The sequence below is a fragment of the Canis lupus genome, chromosome 37 (assembly GCF_048164855.1).
Source record: "Canis lupus baileyi chromosome 37, mCanLup2.hap1, whole genome shotgun sequence".
Taxonomy (NCBI): domain Eukaryota; kingdom Metazoa; phylum Chordata; class Mammalia; order Carnivora; family Canidae; genus Canis; species Canis lupus.
The window spans coordinates 15,168,361-15,180,695 of record NC_132874.1 but is presented as its reverse complement, the minus strand read 5'-3'; the positions used below and the strand labels follow the sequence as shown (position 1 = coordinate 15,180,695).

Here is a 12,335-nt window from a genome sequence, read left to right as displayed (position 1 = left end):
AGGCAGAGTCTCCCATGGGAATCTTGACTAGGTCCCTCTTTTTTTTTTTTTTGGATGGGGACTTTCTGGGGAATAATAACGGGGGGGGGGGTTGTATTTTTTTTACTGCCTCATATGTTCTCTCAAAGATACTGCAAAATACAACCTCTGTTTTTAGTATGTTAAAAGGCTGGGTGGGAATATATATATGTGTGGATGATGTAAAATATCTCTAGTTTAATCTTCTTGAGGTTAGAAAACCAACCTAGATTGTTCAAGTTGCCCCCAAGGAGAGTCAATCATTTCTCTTATCACTCCATAGATGTTTCTCTTATCTCTCCATAGAGATGAAAACAGCTCTATGTATATCATAATGGCTTTTGAAAAATAAGTAATTCTTGATTTTGTCTTTTGGATTTGAACTGAGCATTAAAATCATCTGGGGGTCCTCTCTTCAAGTATATGCTCAGTTATGTCAGAAGATCTTAACCCAAGTCACGTAAATGGAATCTATAAATTCATGGATTTCCTGATTCACAAAAAGATTTATTCCTAAAGGCTGAAAAACATTGAGCTACCAATAGATATCTAGATGGTGGATCTTCCCAGCTCAAAGAGATGGCTGGGATGGGGAATCTGGAAGGCATAGGGGGTAAGGTGATAATTTGTAACAACAAAGGCTGTCCCTTTGGTACTGACGTGCCCACAGATGATCTTCTTACTCATCAGAATTCTCCTACCTCTACTTAGCAGTCCAACTATGTCACAGCAGGCTTATGGGTAGGAGAGAAAAATCTGATATTGGGTCTGAATTTAGGGAGAGACAACATCTTGCATGCAATGAATGAGTAAGGAACTGAAAGGGGTAGAGTTTCACTCTCTCGACATTTTGACTCCTTTGGGAGGGCCCATTTTGACGTTTTGACTCCTTTGGGAGGGCCCAAAGGCCTTCTGGATTGCCTTCAGTCATGAACAACGTGTCAATCACAGCCAGGCCAGGACACAGGGGGCATAGAAGCCCTCCTCCTGTTCACATCATTCATTTGGCAACAATCACGCACTGCAGCATAACACCTTGTATAGCAATGTAGTATATTAGTATTGTTATTTTATTATTTCACTTTGTGTGTGCATACTAGGCTCAACCAGATTTAAGGGTGCTAGAAGCCAAAATCCTTGCCAAATATTGATCATGGTGCTACACACACAGTTGGTACTTAATTATTTTTTCAAATGAATAAATAAATGACAATGCATGAAATAACTAAGAAGCCGTATCTGGCACTTGCTCCACTTTAAAGAGTCAAGGTAAGGCCTGTCTTTTAAGAGCAGGTTATTTGGAAAATATTTCCATTAATATCATTGAAGGCTTTTCAGGTCTAATATTCTGTGACCATGGATTGAGAGTTTTTTATGATGATAACATATATACGCCATCCTTGATACTTTATAAAGTGCTTGCACACATGTTCTCAATAACTATACTATTTTCAAAAGTAGAGGGGCTGAGGGGGTTCTCTGATCTATCTCAACTCTCCTTGGGGGCAACCTGAGCAATTTAGGTTGATTTCCAGAGGAATAAGTTCCCTAGCTCCCTTCGGGTTAGGATCTGATGGTTTCCTCAGTTACCGAGTCCTCTTCCTGCTATTTAAATCTGTCTGCTCTGGTTCTATGTTTAGTAGTCATTTAGTTAATACCTGGGGAGTTAATGTTTTCCTGGCAAAACCTGGAGAAATACTTTGCTGTTCTTCCCCTTCGTTCATGAAGACTGGAGAACTGCTTAGCAATGAAAGAGGCAGGTTGATCTACTTTAAATAAGGCAGCCTGGCTCTCATGGGAGTTCTTAGGGCACCAGTCAATGGCAGCCTGTAATGGTGAATGCAAATATCTCACTGATGTTACTATTTGGTTTGAAAAAAAAAAGCAAGGGTAGAAAAATGTCCATTAGAGATGACAGTCAACTTTGAATGTCCCTAATTCAATAATGAGTCTCCAATGAGCTAGAAGGATCAGGCTGGGAGAGTTCCAAAGACCTGATGAATCATGAAGGTTTTAGAACCACACTGTGTCAAAGAGGAGAGTGTTACTTCTTAATTTGACAAATACTACTCATAAAACCCAGGCCAACATCACAAATGGCAACAGGAAAGATATTCCAAATCTAAGGCTAGAATAGCAAACATAAGTACTGTTGTAAAATGAAAGAATCTTTTAGGCAAGTGCGACACTGGCTATAGACAGGAATAATCCTTATATTATGGAAGAAAAAAGGAGGGGATTCCTCTTAGAGCAGGGCCAGCCACAAACAGAGGCAACTAGCATGAAATGTCCTGCCTGACTACCCATCATCACTTTGCCTGCCACAGTGGTAGTTTCCAGGTATTCACTCCTTTGGGTTGTCATGAAAGGACAGTATTAGAATGTAGAGTTGACAAACTGACTCAGTAGTAGCTATTTCCATATTCTTTCATACTGGTATCCAAGAAATTAGCCTTGAGGCAACAGACCAGAGGGATTTAATAGGAAGCACAGAAAATGTGCAGAGTAAGGGATGCAATCTGGGAAAGAGGGATGGGATGCAGTCTTGAAGATGCTGGGTTTGGAGCAGAACAAAAGGAAGCATGGAAATTTAGAGGTGACCATGTTACCAGGCACCCAATGCCAGTTTTGGTGATGCTGACATTTTTCCATAATGGCTCTGTTGGGAGTTTCTCCAATTAAATGAACAGAAACACAGAAGAGTCTGCGTCTGACCCGTGGGAGTTTGCTTCCTCCTCTCCTCTTTGTCACCAGTGTCACTCCCCCATCGACTCTGGCCCTTTCTCTCTAAAGGATTTACTTGGTTGACCATGGGACAAGGAGCAGAGTCAACAGAAACCCTCAGATGGTGAAGGCACAAAAATATCTTAAGACCCTCGTTGTACAATATCTGCCTTGCTAATTAGTTCACAGATATGATGTACATTGTCCAATTATCTGCTTCCAAAATTACCAAAAATCCATATGGCTGTTTAGCAAGGTCACAAATGCTGGGCATCACTATTACAACTGTTTGAAAGAAATCCAACTTAACTTCTATGTGGAAAATGGAACCCTAGAGAGGTAGGAAGCTTGTAATGGTTATAAGAAAACTCCTACAAGAGCTCACAAAGCCAAGAAAAAGGTGTTCGATATAGGTGTTTGGATCCAAATAGAAGACACTTCCTACGCTCTGCCTTAGTAACATCTTAGTAACATCTAGTTCAGTCACTTGTCCCAAATCACTTCATTTTCTTAAGCCAAGTTTTGGCTTATTACCATACAGATGGGGATTCTGGATTTCTTTTTTTTAAGTGAGAATTCTCACTTTGCTATGTTAATCAAGCAGAGTGACATTCTTTTTGATTGCCTGGTGAATTATGAAACCAGATCAAACTACAAATTTTGCACTTATTGTAACAAAAAGCAACGAAGAGTGAGTTAGACTTGGATTTCAATCCAACTGTCCCGTTTATGAGCTTGGTAGCCCCAGGCAAATCACTGAACCTCTCTGAGCATTTTATTTTTTTCTAATTATAAAAAGGAGGATATGGTTGTCCTCTAAATAAACTTGTGTGAATTAAATGAGCTCGTGTTTGAGGAGCAAGCTTAGCACAGCAATTAGTGCCATTGAAAAGCAGGAATATTCCCTACATGTGTGTCTCAGATTAATGTTAATGGGAATTTGGGAAAGTGAGGAGGTGGTCTGAGCAAAAGAAGGTGGTGGGAGGGGTCCCTGAGAGGAGGGACTTATAGTTTTTGGTCCTGAACTCTGAGTTAGATCAGAACTTGGCTATCTTTGTCAATAATCAGTATCTCACTGAGTACATATTTCAAGTGAAAGTACAAAAATAAATAGATAAATAATAAATAAATAATAAATAAATAAAATGAAGGTACGTTTTTCTGGAGGCAGGGCACATGAGGGGGTGTAGACTTAGTGGAGTTTCTTTTCCAAATTGGTAATCATGTGAGTTTCATTTTCTTTCTTGTGATGTCCCCTGTTTTTTTAAATGTCATTTGGTTTGCAGAATCCAAGACCTTCTGAACTCCAGACTAGTGTGAAAATGCACTTGTAAATATTGAGAAGCTGAGCTAGGACTTTGAATGACTCCTGCATATATGCAGTGCCAATGACTCAGACCTCCTTTTTCATCCAAAACAGGGCCACCCGTGTGCCAGCACTGCTTGTCCAGCTCATTGTTACTGGCATTCAGATACCAGGGACCTGAATCTCTCAGAACAGGTTTTGTTTACTCTTCAACCCCTCAAAAATAAACATGTGAATAAAAAACCAAATGGGAATAAATCCATAGAGACAGATAAAGAATGAGTGCATTTGTGATGAATGGTCTTAGAAATGTATTAGCTAAATTGCTGCTGATAAGCTAGGAGATGTTCTTTGGGTGTTGGGATGGATTTTTTTTAAAGGTGGCTTGACTTCTTTCCTAGATCAGAATTTTATTTTATTTACTTTTTTTAAAGATTTTATTTATTTATTCATGATAGTCACAGAGAGAGAGAGAGAGAGAGAGAGAGAGAGAGAGGCAGAGACACAGGCAGAGGGAGAAGCAGGCTCCATGCAGGGAGCCCGACATGGGATTCGATCCCAGGTCTCCAGGATCGCGCCCTGGGCCAAAGGCAGGCGCCAAACCGCTGCGCTACCCAGGGATCCCTAGATCAGAATTTTATTATATGTTATTCACTGAAGACTACAGCTGACAAGAAGTTGCCTGTCCTTACTATTGGGTGTTTTTCAATGACTTTAGAAGCAACTTACAATAAATGTTGCCTGGACATCACCTCTACTTGCAGTGACTCCAATTATAATAGCTGTTTTTGTTCATTTTGTATCCTCACTGTGCTCCTTTTTTTTTTTTTTAAGATTTTATTTATTTAGAGAGAGTGCAAACGAGTGGGGGCAAGTGGGGAGAGACAAGGAGAGAGAGAATCTCAAGCAGATTTCCCAACATGGAACTCGATCTCACGACCCTTAGATCATGACCTTAGCCAAAATCAGGAGTCAGATGCTCAACTGACTGAGCCACCCTGGCATCCTCTTAGAGTACTCTTTAAATAAACAGTGATGGGATTGAGAGGGAGGAGTGAACAGGATGCTGGGGAATGAGAAGTTTGGAAATGTAAATAAAGCATTTTGGAGTTCTCAGTACAGAAGCTGATGCCATCTCTGTTCAGTTACTGAATTTGCCCTTTACTCACCATTGCATGATTCAGCCATACTGGAAAGATACCATCTAGGGCCTTAGGGTAAACAAGCTCTCGATCATAAAGAAAGAGGATCCAGAATGACAAAAATACAAACTGGAAAATAAAATACAAAAATAGCGTCATTAAGTTTGTTTTCCATAGAACTTTCTAAGTTAACCAAGGAAACGTGGCAAAATAAAAATAGATACAATCAGTTTTAAAGATATCCTATAGACACATCATAGAAATGTAAAATGAAGACAACCTTCCTGACTATTGAATTAATTGCTATGTCCACTCTCTGGGGATTCCAGAGAATTGGGAATCAATTATTTGTCCTTGTGGCAGACAGGGAGGATATAGATAAACAGGATTCACAGACCATTAAGTCATTTTATTTTAACCAATGACCTCTCTAGTCTAAGCTTTCACTGGGAGTACTGAGATCAGCCACATTGGGGTGGTTTGAGTCTTACACTTCCTTGCCCACCCTCTAAGTAGGCATGGCAAGGAGACACAGGGACACTGGGGGAGGGCAGAAGAGACAAGCTCCCAGGATAATCAGAAGCTAGTTAATGAGAGTTGTATCTCCCCCTTGCTCAGAGCTTTGGAAGGATCCTCATCTGCTCATGCCCCTTGGCTGTCTTGTCAAAGTGTCTGTCCTCTGTGTTACAAAGTCAATGTAAAGGTGGGGAGAAAAATCACCATTAATTTTCTAATTTTCCTATCTTCTTAAATTCCAAAGGCTCAATTTCTAAGCCTTAAAAAAATGAACAAACTCCATTGTGGCTAAAAACCGGGCCTTTAGATTTATGGGGGTGGAGGGAGAGGTATCCTGCGAAGTACAACTGGAATGCCAGGACTTGCTCTGTTATCTGAGAACTTGTCAGTGTTTGGGCAGTTTCATTTTGCACTTAGGTTTGAAGTTTCAATACTATAGGGTGCAGGACAAGGACAGGCAGAGGGAGGCAGTCATTTCTAAGCATAGGCAGTGCTGGGCAGCCGACAGGCTTCATCCCAATTTGTTTCCATTCTAACCAATGAATGAAAACAGGAGCAATGTCATCGAGACGTGGGCAGTATCAGCAAATCCACTTGCTGTCGCTGGCAGATGTCGTGCTTCTTTCCAGTGTCCATTCATTCAACAAAATGAATGAGGCACTCGCTGTGCACCCCACACTAGATATTTTGGACAGACTGTCTTGCTCTCTCCCCAATTGTCTTTTCCATGAGCCAACTCTGAAGTTCTCATACCCCCCCCGCCGCCCTTTTTTATGGTTTCCACTTGTAGAAGTAACATATGCTCATTGTAGCAAGTAAAAGAAGATGTATAAAAGGAAAAATGACTCATCTGTCTCCCCAGCACCCTGCATTCCCAAGACTCTGATGGAGCCAAGGCTATCTTAGTTGTAGCTTGATTAAGAAAGATCCTTCAAACTTCCCCATTAGACATCCATAAGGATCTCGAATCAAATGTTTACAAAGATAAAAAGGCAGTGATAATTCTGGTCAGTAATGAGCCTTATTTCTTGATGACACTGGGCAACATGGTGCGGTCCTCAGACAAGACATTCATGCAAATGCAGTTGCTCAGGTTCCCAATAATCAGCACCTGAACAGCCTTGCTACCCAGGAGAAGTGTTGTTCATTTAAATGGACAAGTGTATTCTATTACTAACACATCTTTGTGACTTACTGTGGAGATTGGAAAAGCCAGCGTGGTAAAAAGCAGGTCTCTGAAGGTGGTCATGAACTTAATGTCTTTCTCTCCCTTAATTCTTTTTAGCACATCTTCCATGCAGGCGACCCCGAAGAAAATGGCCTGCAAGAGCTAAATTCATTACAACAAATGAGGGCATTTTCATTTGCTTTAATTAATACATTCTTCACTGACGTAAAGCTCCATCCCTCTGGGAGCAATGTTGATTTGAGAAGGAGGGGGCTGTTGGCTGTGTTGGTTGAGATCCAATTTAAGGGCTGGTCTTCCAGCTCAGTGGGCCCTGACCTTGCTCACTAAAACTGATTGAGTAAAGTCGTTTAGGGGATAATAATGTGTACAGTATTTAGTGTAATGGACTCAAGCTAAAATGGAAACAAAATAAAGAGTCAGCTTAAAAGGAGAATGTAATGAGATAGATACCTTAGCTGCACGGAGGTGGGCAAAACCAAATAAACAAGACAAGGGCAAAGAGCCAGACACAATGGTGGACATGTTCTGACATCTTCCCAGGAAGAAAAAAAAAAAAATGTTAAATGCCCGGTGCTGCAATCTCATTAAAGAAGCCGGAATCAGGGTCGAGAGCACCACAAAGGAGCTCTGTGCTCTCGAGGGAGATGCACAAAATGGTGTCTTGCTTACCTGAGGGAGAAGCCAATGTCCTTCTTTGATTGAAACAGGGTACCTGAAGCCCTTGCAAAGAAAATCTGGCAAAGGGAGTGATTTAAACCCACAGGGATAGGGCAAGCCAGGGGCTCTGTTCATCACTAAGTACCATGAGATCCTTGAGGTGAGGAAAAAGAGAAGTAAGGCCTTTTTCCGGGAAGTAAGACCAGATAAAGGCAAACTTTACTCTGTAAAGTAAAGGCCCATTCTTACTCTTTTGCACAAACCTATGGCTTCTGATTGAAAGCTTCGTAGGTCACAATATAGAATTAGGGTTGGTTTTAAACTGTGCTTGCATTAGATCTCATCCTATTTCTTGAAAGCTCTGGGTTGGTACAAAAGGGGCAGTCAGGACTCTAAGTGTATGAGTTCTGGAACCTACGGCATTGCTTTCAGGATGGATCAAGTTGGCTGTTGAGAAATGACCTCTGAGGTCTGGACTCCCAGAAAAAAAGTTCTAGCAGAGTTGGCCTTCTGCCACTCTAGCCTGAGAGGGTGGGTGAGGGAGGATCCAGAGGTGAATTAGGTCAGTGACATGCCCGGCTGGGTCCTCAGACCAGCAGCACCAGTGTCACCCCAAAACTTGTGAGAAATACAAGACCTCAGCCCCACTCAACTATAGGATCAGAATCTTTGGGAGCAGAGTCCAGGAACTTATTAACAAACTCTCCAGGTGATCCTTATATATGCTAAAGTTCTGGAATCACTCACTGGATTAGACATAAATTTATCACTGAAAATTCCTACTGACTACTCAAAGCTATGATAACGGACTTTCACTGATTTCTTGTTATGTGCCAGGCACTGATCTAGGTTTTTAATTTCTCATAATAACCTTAGGTAAGTCCTATTATCATGCTCTCTCACAACCCACTTTACAGATAAGAAAACTGAGGCACAGAGACATGAACAAACTTGCCTCAAGTCTCATGGTTGGTGAATGGGGATTTGAAACCCAGTCTGGTTCTTGAGTCAGACTTTAAAAAAAAAGTCGGGTTTCTAAGAACAATTCAGATAAAGCACTGTGGGCGGTTGGAAGAAAGACAAGTATCTCCAGGTGGGAGACTTAAAAATGACTTTGAAAAATACTGATGTCCAATTTTCAACCTATGCCCCCAGAGACTCTAATTTCCTGGGGGTGTGGCCTGGACTTCAGAATTTTTAAAAATCCTCCCAGGTGCTGCTAATTGAGACAGCTAGGGTGGAAAGCCACTTACCTAGAGGAGCTTCCATTTGGACATTTGGATCTGGCCTTCCCAAGAGAGTGGAGATCCAGGGAGGGAACCCTTCTGATGGGATGAGCTTGGAGAAAGAGAGAGAGAGAGAAAGAGAGAGAGGTGGAAAGTGAGGGGCAAGACCCCTCAACTAAGGGTCATGAGGGGGCAAAGGGGGCAGCAAGGTAGCAAAGAATGATCAGATGGTAGCAAACTGAGAAAGGTACGAGAGCCTCATGGTCCCTGAAGGGAGGAAGAAGCTTTGAGTCAGAAGGGTGGTTCCAGAGAGGGGTGGGCAACAGTTTTGACATGAAGAGGTGGCCACCCCAATACTCGTCATCAACTTTTGACATTCGGCCCCCAGGCTGCAGAATTTGGAGCAGTCTTTTGCACATGGATGATAGAGGAAGTGGCCTCCTCCCACCACTCCCCCAACCCCTGCCCCAACTGGAGCAGCTCTCCTCTCACCCCAGGTTTCACTTCCAGCTGTTCAGGCCACAGCAGGCAGCTGCTTTAGTTAGGAAGGACAGGCATGGGGCCTAGGCCCCAGCGAAGAGGCCTGCACTCTTCTATCAACATAGCAATTAATCACGTACTGAGCACTGAGAGCCTGCCAGGGTTTCTGTCTTTGGGGAGAGGCCGCCTCCACCCAGCATGTGAAGTCCATGTGACTGCTTTCCTTAGCAAGAGCGTCCCAGAGTCACCATGAATCAAGCTCATCCTAACTTTCTCTGACTTCTCCCAGTCAAAAATGTGGAAATTGGATTAGGGGAGAACACATTACTCAGAGCCTCCCCGGCTCCCCCTTCATCAATACAACTTTTCCCCATGCCTCAAACTTGCCGACACCTCTCCCTGCCCAGCCCTCCAGCCCTCCAGCCCCGCCCCCATCCCCACCCCCTCACACGTATACGCCAACTGTGTGCATCTTGTCCCCACTGATCTCAATGTGCATTGACATGCCATCATCTGTATCAACAAGGAATATTTGTGGAGCCCTCACAAAGGAGCTCAGGAGGGAGGCGCTAGGGTGTTGCCAAGAGAAATAAATAAGCCAGAACTAGGGCAGAGAGGAGCTGTGCAGCAGAGCTGGAGGGCAAGGAGAGGGAGGTGCTATGAGCTCAATCAATGGGGAGCCTTCTTGGAGGGCCTCAAGGACAGGCTGGTATCAGCTCACCCAATGTGACAGGGTCTGCTCATTCCCTCGGGACAATACAATGAAATGTCTATAAAAACAAGCACAGAAAGGACAGCCAAGGGAGAAAATGGTAGCTATCAGAGACTGAACTGGGTCCCCCACACCCCCCTCCCAATTCTTATGTTGGAGTTTATAACCTTCAGTGTGTGTGGTTGGAGATAGGGTCTTTAAAGAAGTAAAAAAGCTAAAATGAGGTCAGTAAGGGTGGGTCCTAATCCAATATGATTGGGGTCTTTCTCTGAAGAAGAAACTAGGACATAGACAACACGACGAGTGAAGCAGGACCATGTGAAGACGTGAGGAGAGGAAGGTGGCCGTCTGCAAGCCAAGGAGGGGGCCTCAACAGAAACTGACCCTACTGATTCCTTGATCTTGGACTTTTAGCCTCTGGAACTATGAGAAAATAAATTTCTGTTAAGCCATCCAGTCTGTAGTGCTTTGCTATGGCAGTAAGAGCAGACCAACACAGTAGAGCATTAAGATAGCAACAACCAGCCTTCTTTTAAGAATCTTACAAAATGACTGTCATTTACATTTTTCAACTATTTTGGCTGCCCAGGAGAGCAGAGCTAATGCTATCCTCTCGATTAGGGTTTATTTCAGAGCTACTGCTCTGTGATTTATCTCCTACCAATTCTTTTCTAAGTTTGTTTTTTCTTTATGCCTTTTTCTGAAATGCTGCTGGTCTAAGTTTGTTAGCTGGCTTCCGTGTTTGCTGCTAGCTAACAAATTTACCACCTGGGAAGGCTGAATTACATTTTTTATAAGTAGTGCAATTTAAGAAACCATCGCTAAAGGAAATTTTGTTTTTACATTCACGTGTCATCACAAATTCACAAAAATCTTGAAATTATGGAAACTTCGCCTTTCTAAGTCATCGTGTTAATTTCTTTGCCTGTAAGCCAGAACCTTCTTCAACTATCTCATGGAATGAGAATTTCTTCTATTTAAAAAATAATTCCAGAGAGGGAGATTCCACAAGTTTCCTGAACAAGACATTACAGATCTTATTGGATGAGTCAAGTCATCCAACGCCCAGCCCAGCTCTGTGCCTGACTCGAACAGGCTGGGACTTTCTTAGGTCTTGCCTTCAAAATGATGCAAGACTTGCAGTGGGAGATGATTCCAGAATAAAACAGCAAACGGAGACCAATTGTGGTGGGTATTTTAAATAACTGCTGCGATGATGAGGGTATTGGTATTTGGGGACAGGTAGAGGAGACCTTTGCTAAAATAGATCTGCACTATATATAATAGACTGTTTCAAGCATCATTTATGTGCATTTAGCTTACATAAGAAATTGAGATAAAAAAAACATAGAAGAAATGATATGAAGAATATAAACTGGCATGAAGAGGAGGGGGAAAAAAAGAAACCACTAACACTGAAAGACAGGTTGGAAGAAGAATTCTAAGAATGCTCATCCAGGGCTGCATAGCTGCTGATGACTGGCCTCAGAGTAACAGCAGGATGGCTGTGGGGAGACTCCCTTACATGTGGGATGGGGTTCCCTAAAAAGTGCTTCAGACCAGGTAGACCCATGTTCTGGTCATTTATTCATGCAATCAACATTCACAGGGTGCCTGTTAAGGTGCCAGAAACTCGGAAACTATTACACATAGTACAGGCCAGGGCAGACTCTGTTCTCACATGTTTTTATTCGGAAGAAGAGAGGATAAAGAGGAGGAAGAGCCTTTTCTGTATGTTTACTATTTTACATCATGTAGGTCAGGTTCCTTGGGAAACAGAACCAGATTCTTAGATCTGCCTGTAGAGTGTTCACTGAGGCGTACTCTTGAAACAACTGTGAGAGAGAGGGAAGGAGGAGGTGGGAGCAGGACTGAGCAGCAGGAAAAGATGAAAGATAATGCAGTTGCATGGAATCAGCTGGTCCCCAAAGGAGCTCTAGAGCTGAGCTGGCTCTTCAGAATTGTCCTAGAGCCCAGCCTTTCTACTCCAAATCAACTAGTCATTGGATGAAGCCAACCCAAGGAGAGCCCCAAGCCTTGTCGAGACAGCTCCCTTCTGCTAAGGGCATTTCTGGGACAGGACCTCAGCTATGAGTCATCAGCAGCCAACACTCCTCCCAGGAAGTGGGGCATGAATACCTTGATGCTGGGGACATTGGGGATTCTGGGGGCCCCATCCCAGGATCCACTCCATATGAAGATACTGAGGCTCAGAGATGTTAGGTAACTCACGATCACACAGCAAGTGAACGGCAGAACCAGGAATCCCCCCCTCCCCTCATCCCCAGCAGCCTGGCTCCAAAGGCTGAGTTTTCAATCACCGAGCTCTATATGGTGCGTGAAGAGCCTACCAAAACATCGTGGG

At 43.0% G+C, this 12,335-nt stretch overlaps 1 protein-coding gene across 1 annotated transcript in view; it reads right to left on the bottom strand.

Moving 5' to 3' along the window:
- Positions 1–12,335, bottom strand: part of ADTRP (androgen dependent TFPI regulating protein) — a 62,085-nt gene that overhangs the window by 44,245 nt on the left and 5,505 nt on the right. Inside the window, exons 3-4 of the mRNA XM_072813606.1 lie at positions 6,902–7,036; positions 5,218–5,319 (exon numbers count right to left, since the gene is read on the bottom strand). Of these exons, the coding sequence (XP_072669707.1) occupies positions 5,218–5,319; positions 6,902–7,036 (237 nt within the window). The remainder of the gene's footprint in view (positions 1–5,217; positions 5,320–6,901; positions 7,037–12,335) is intronic.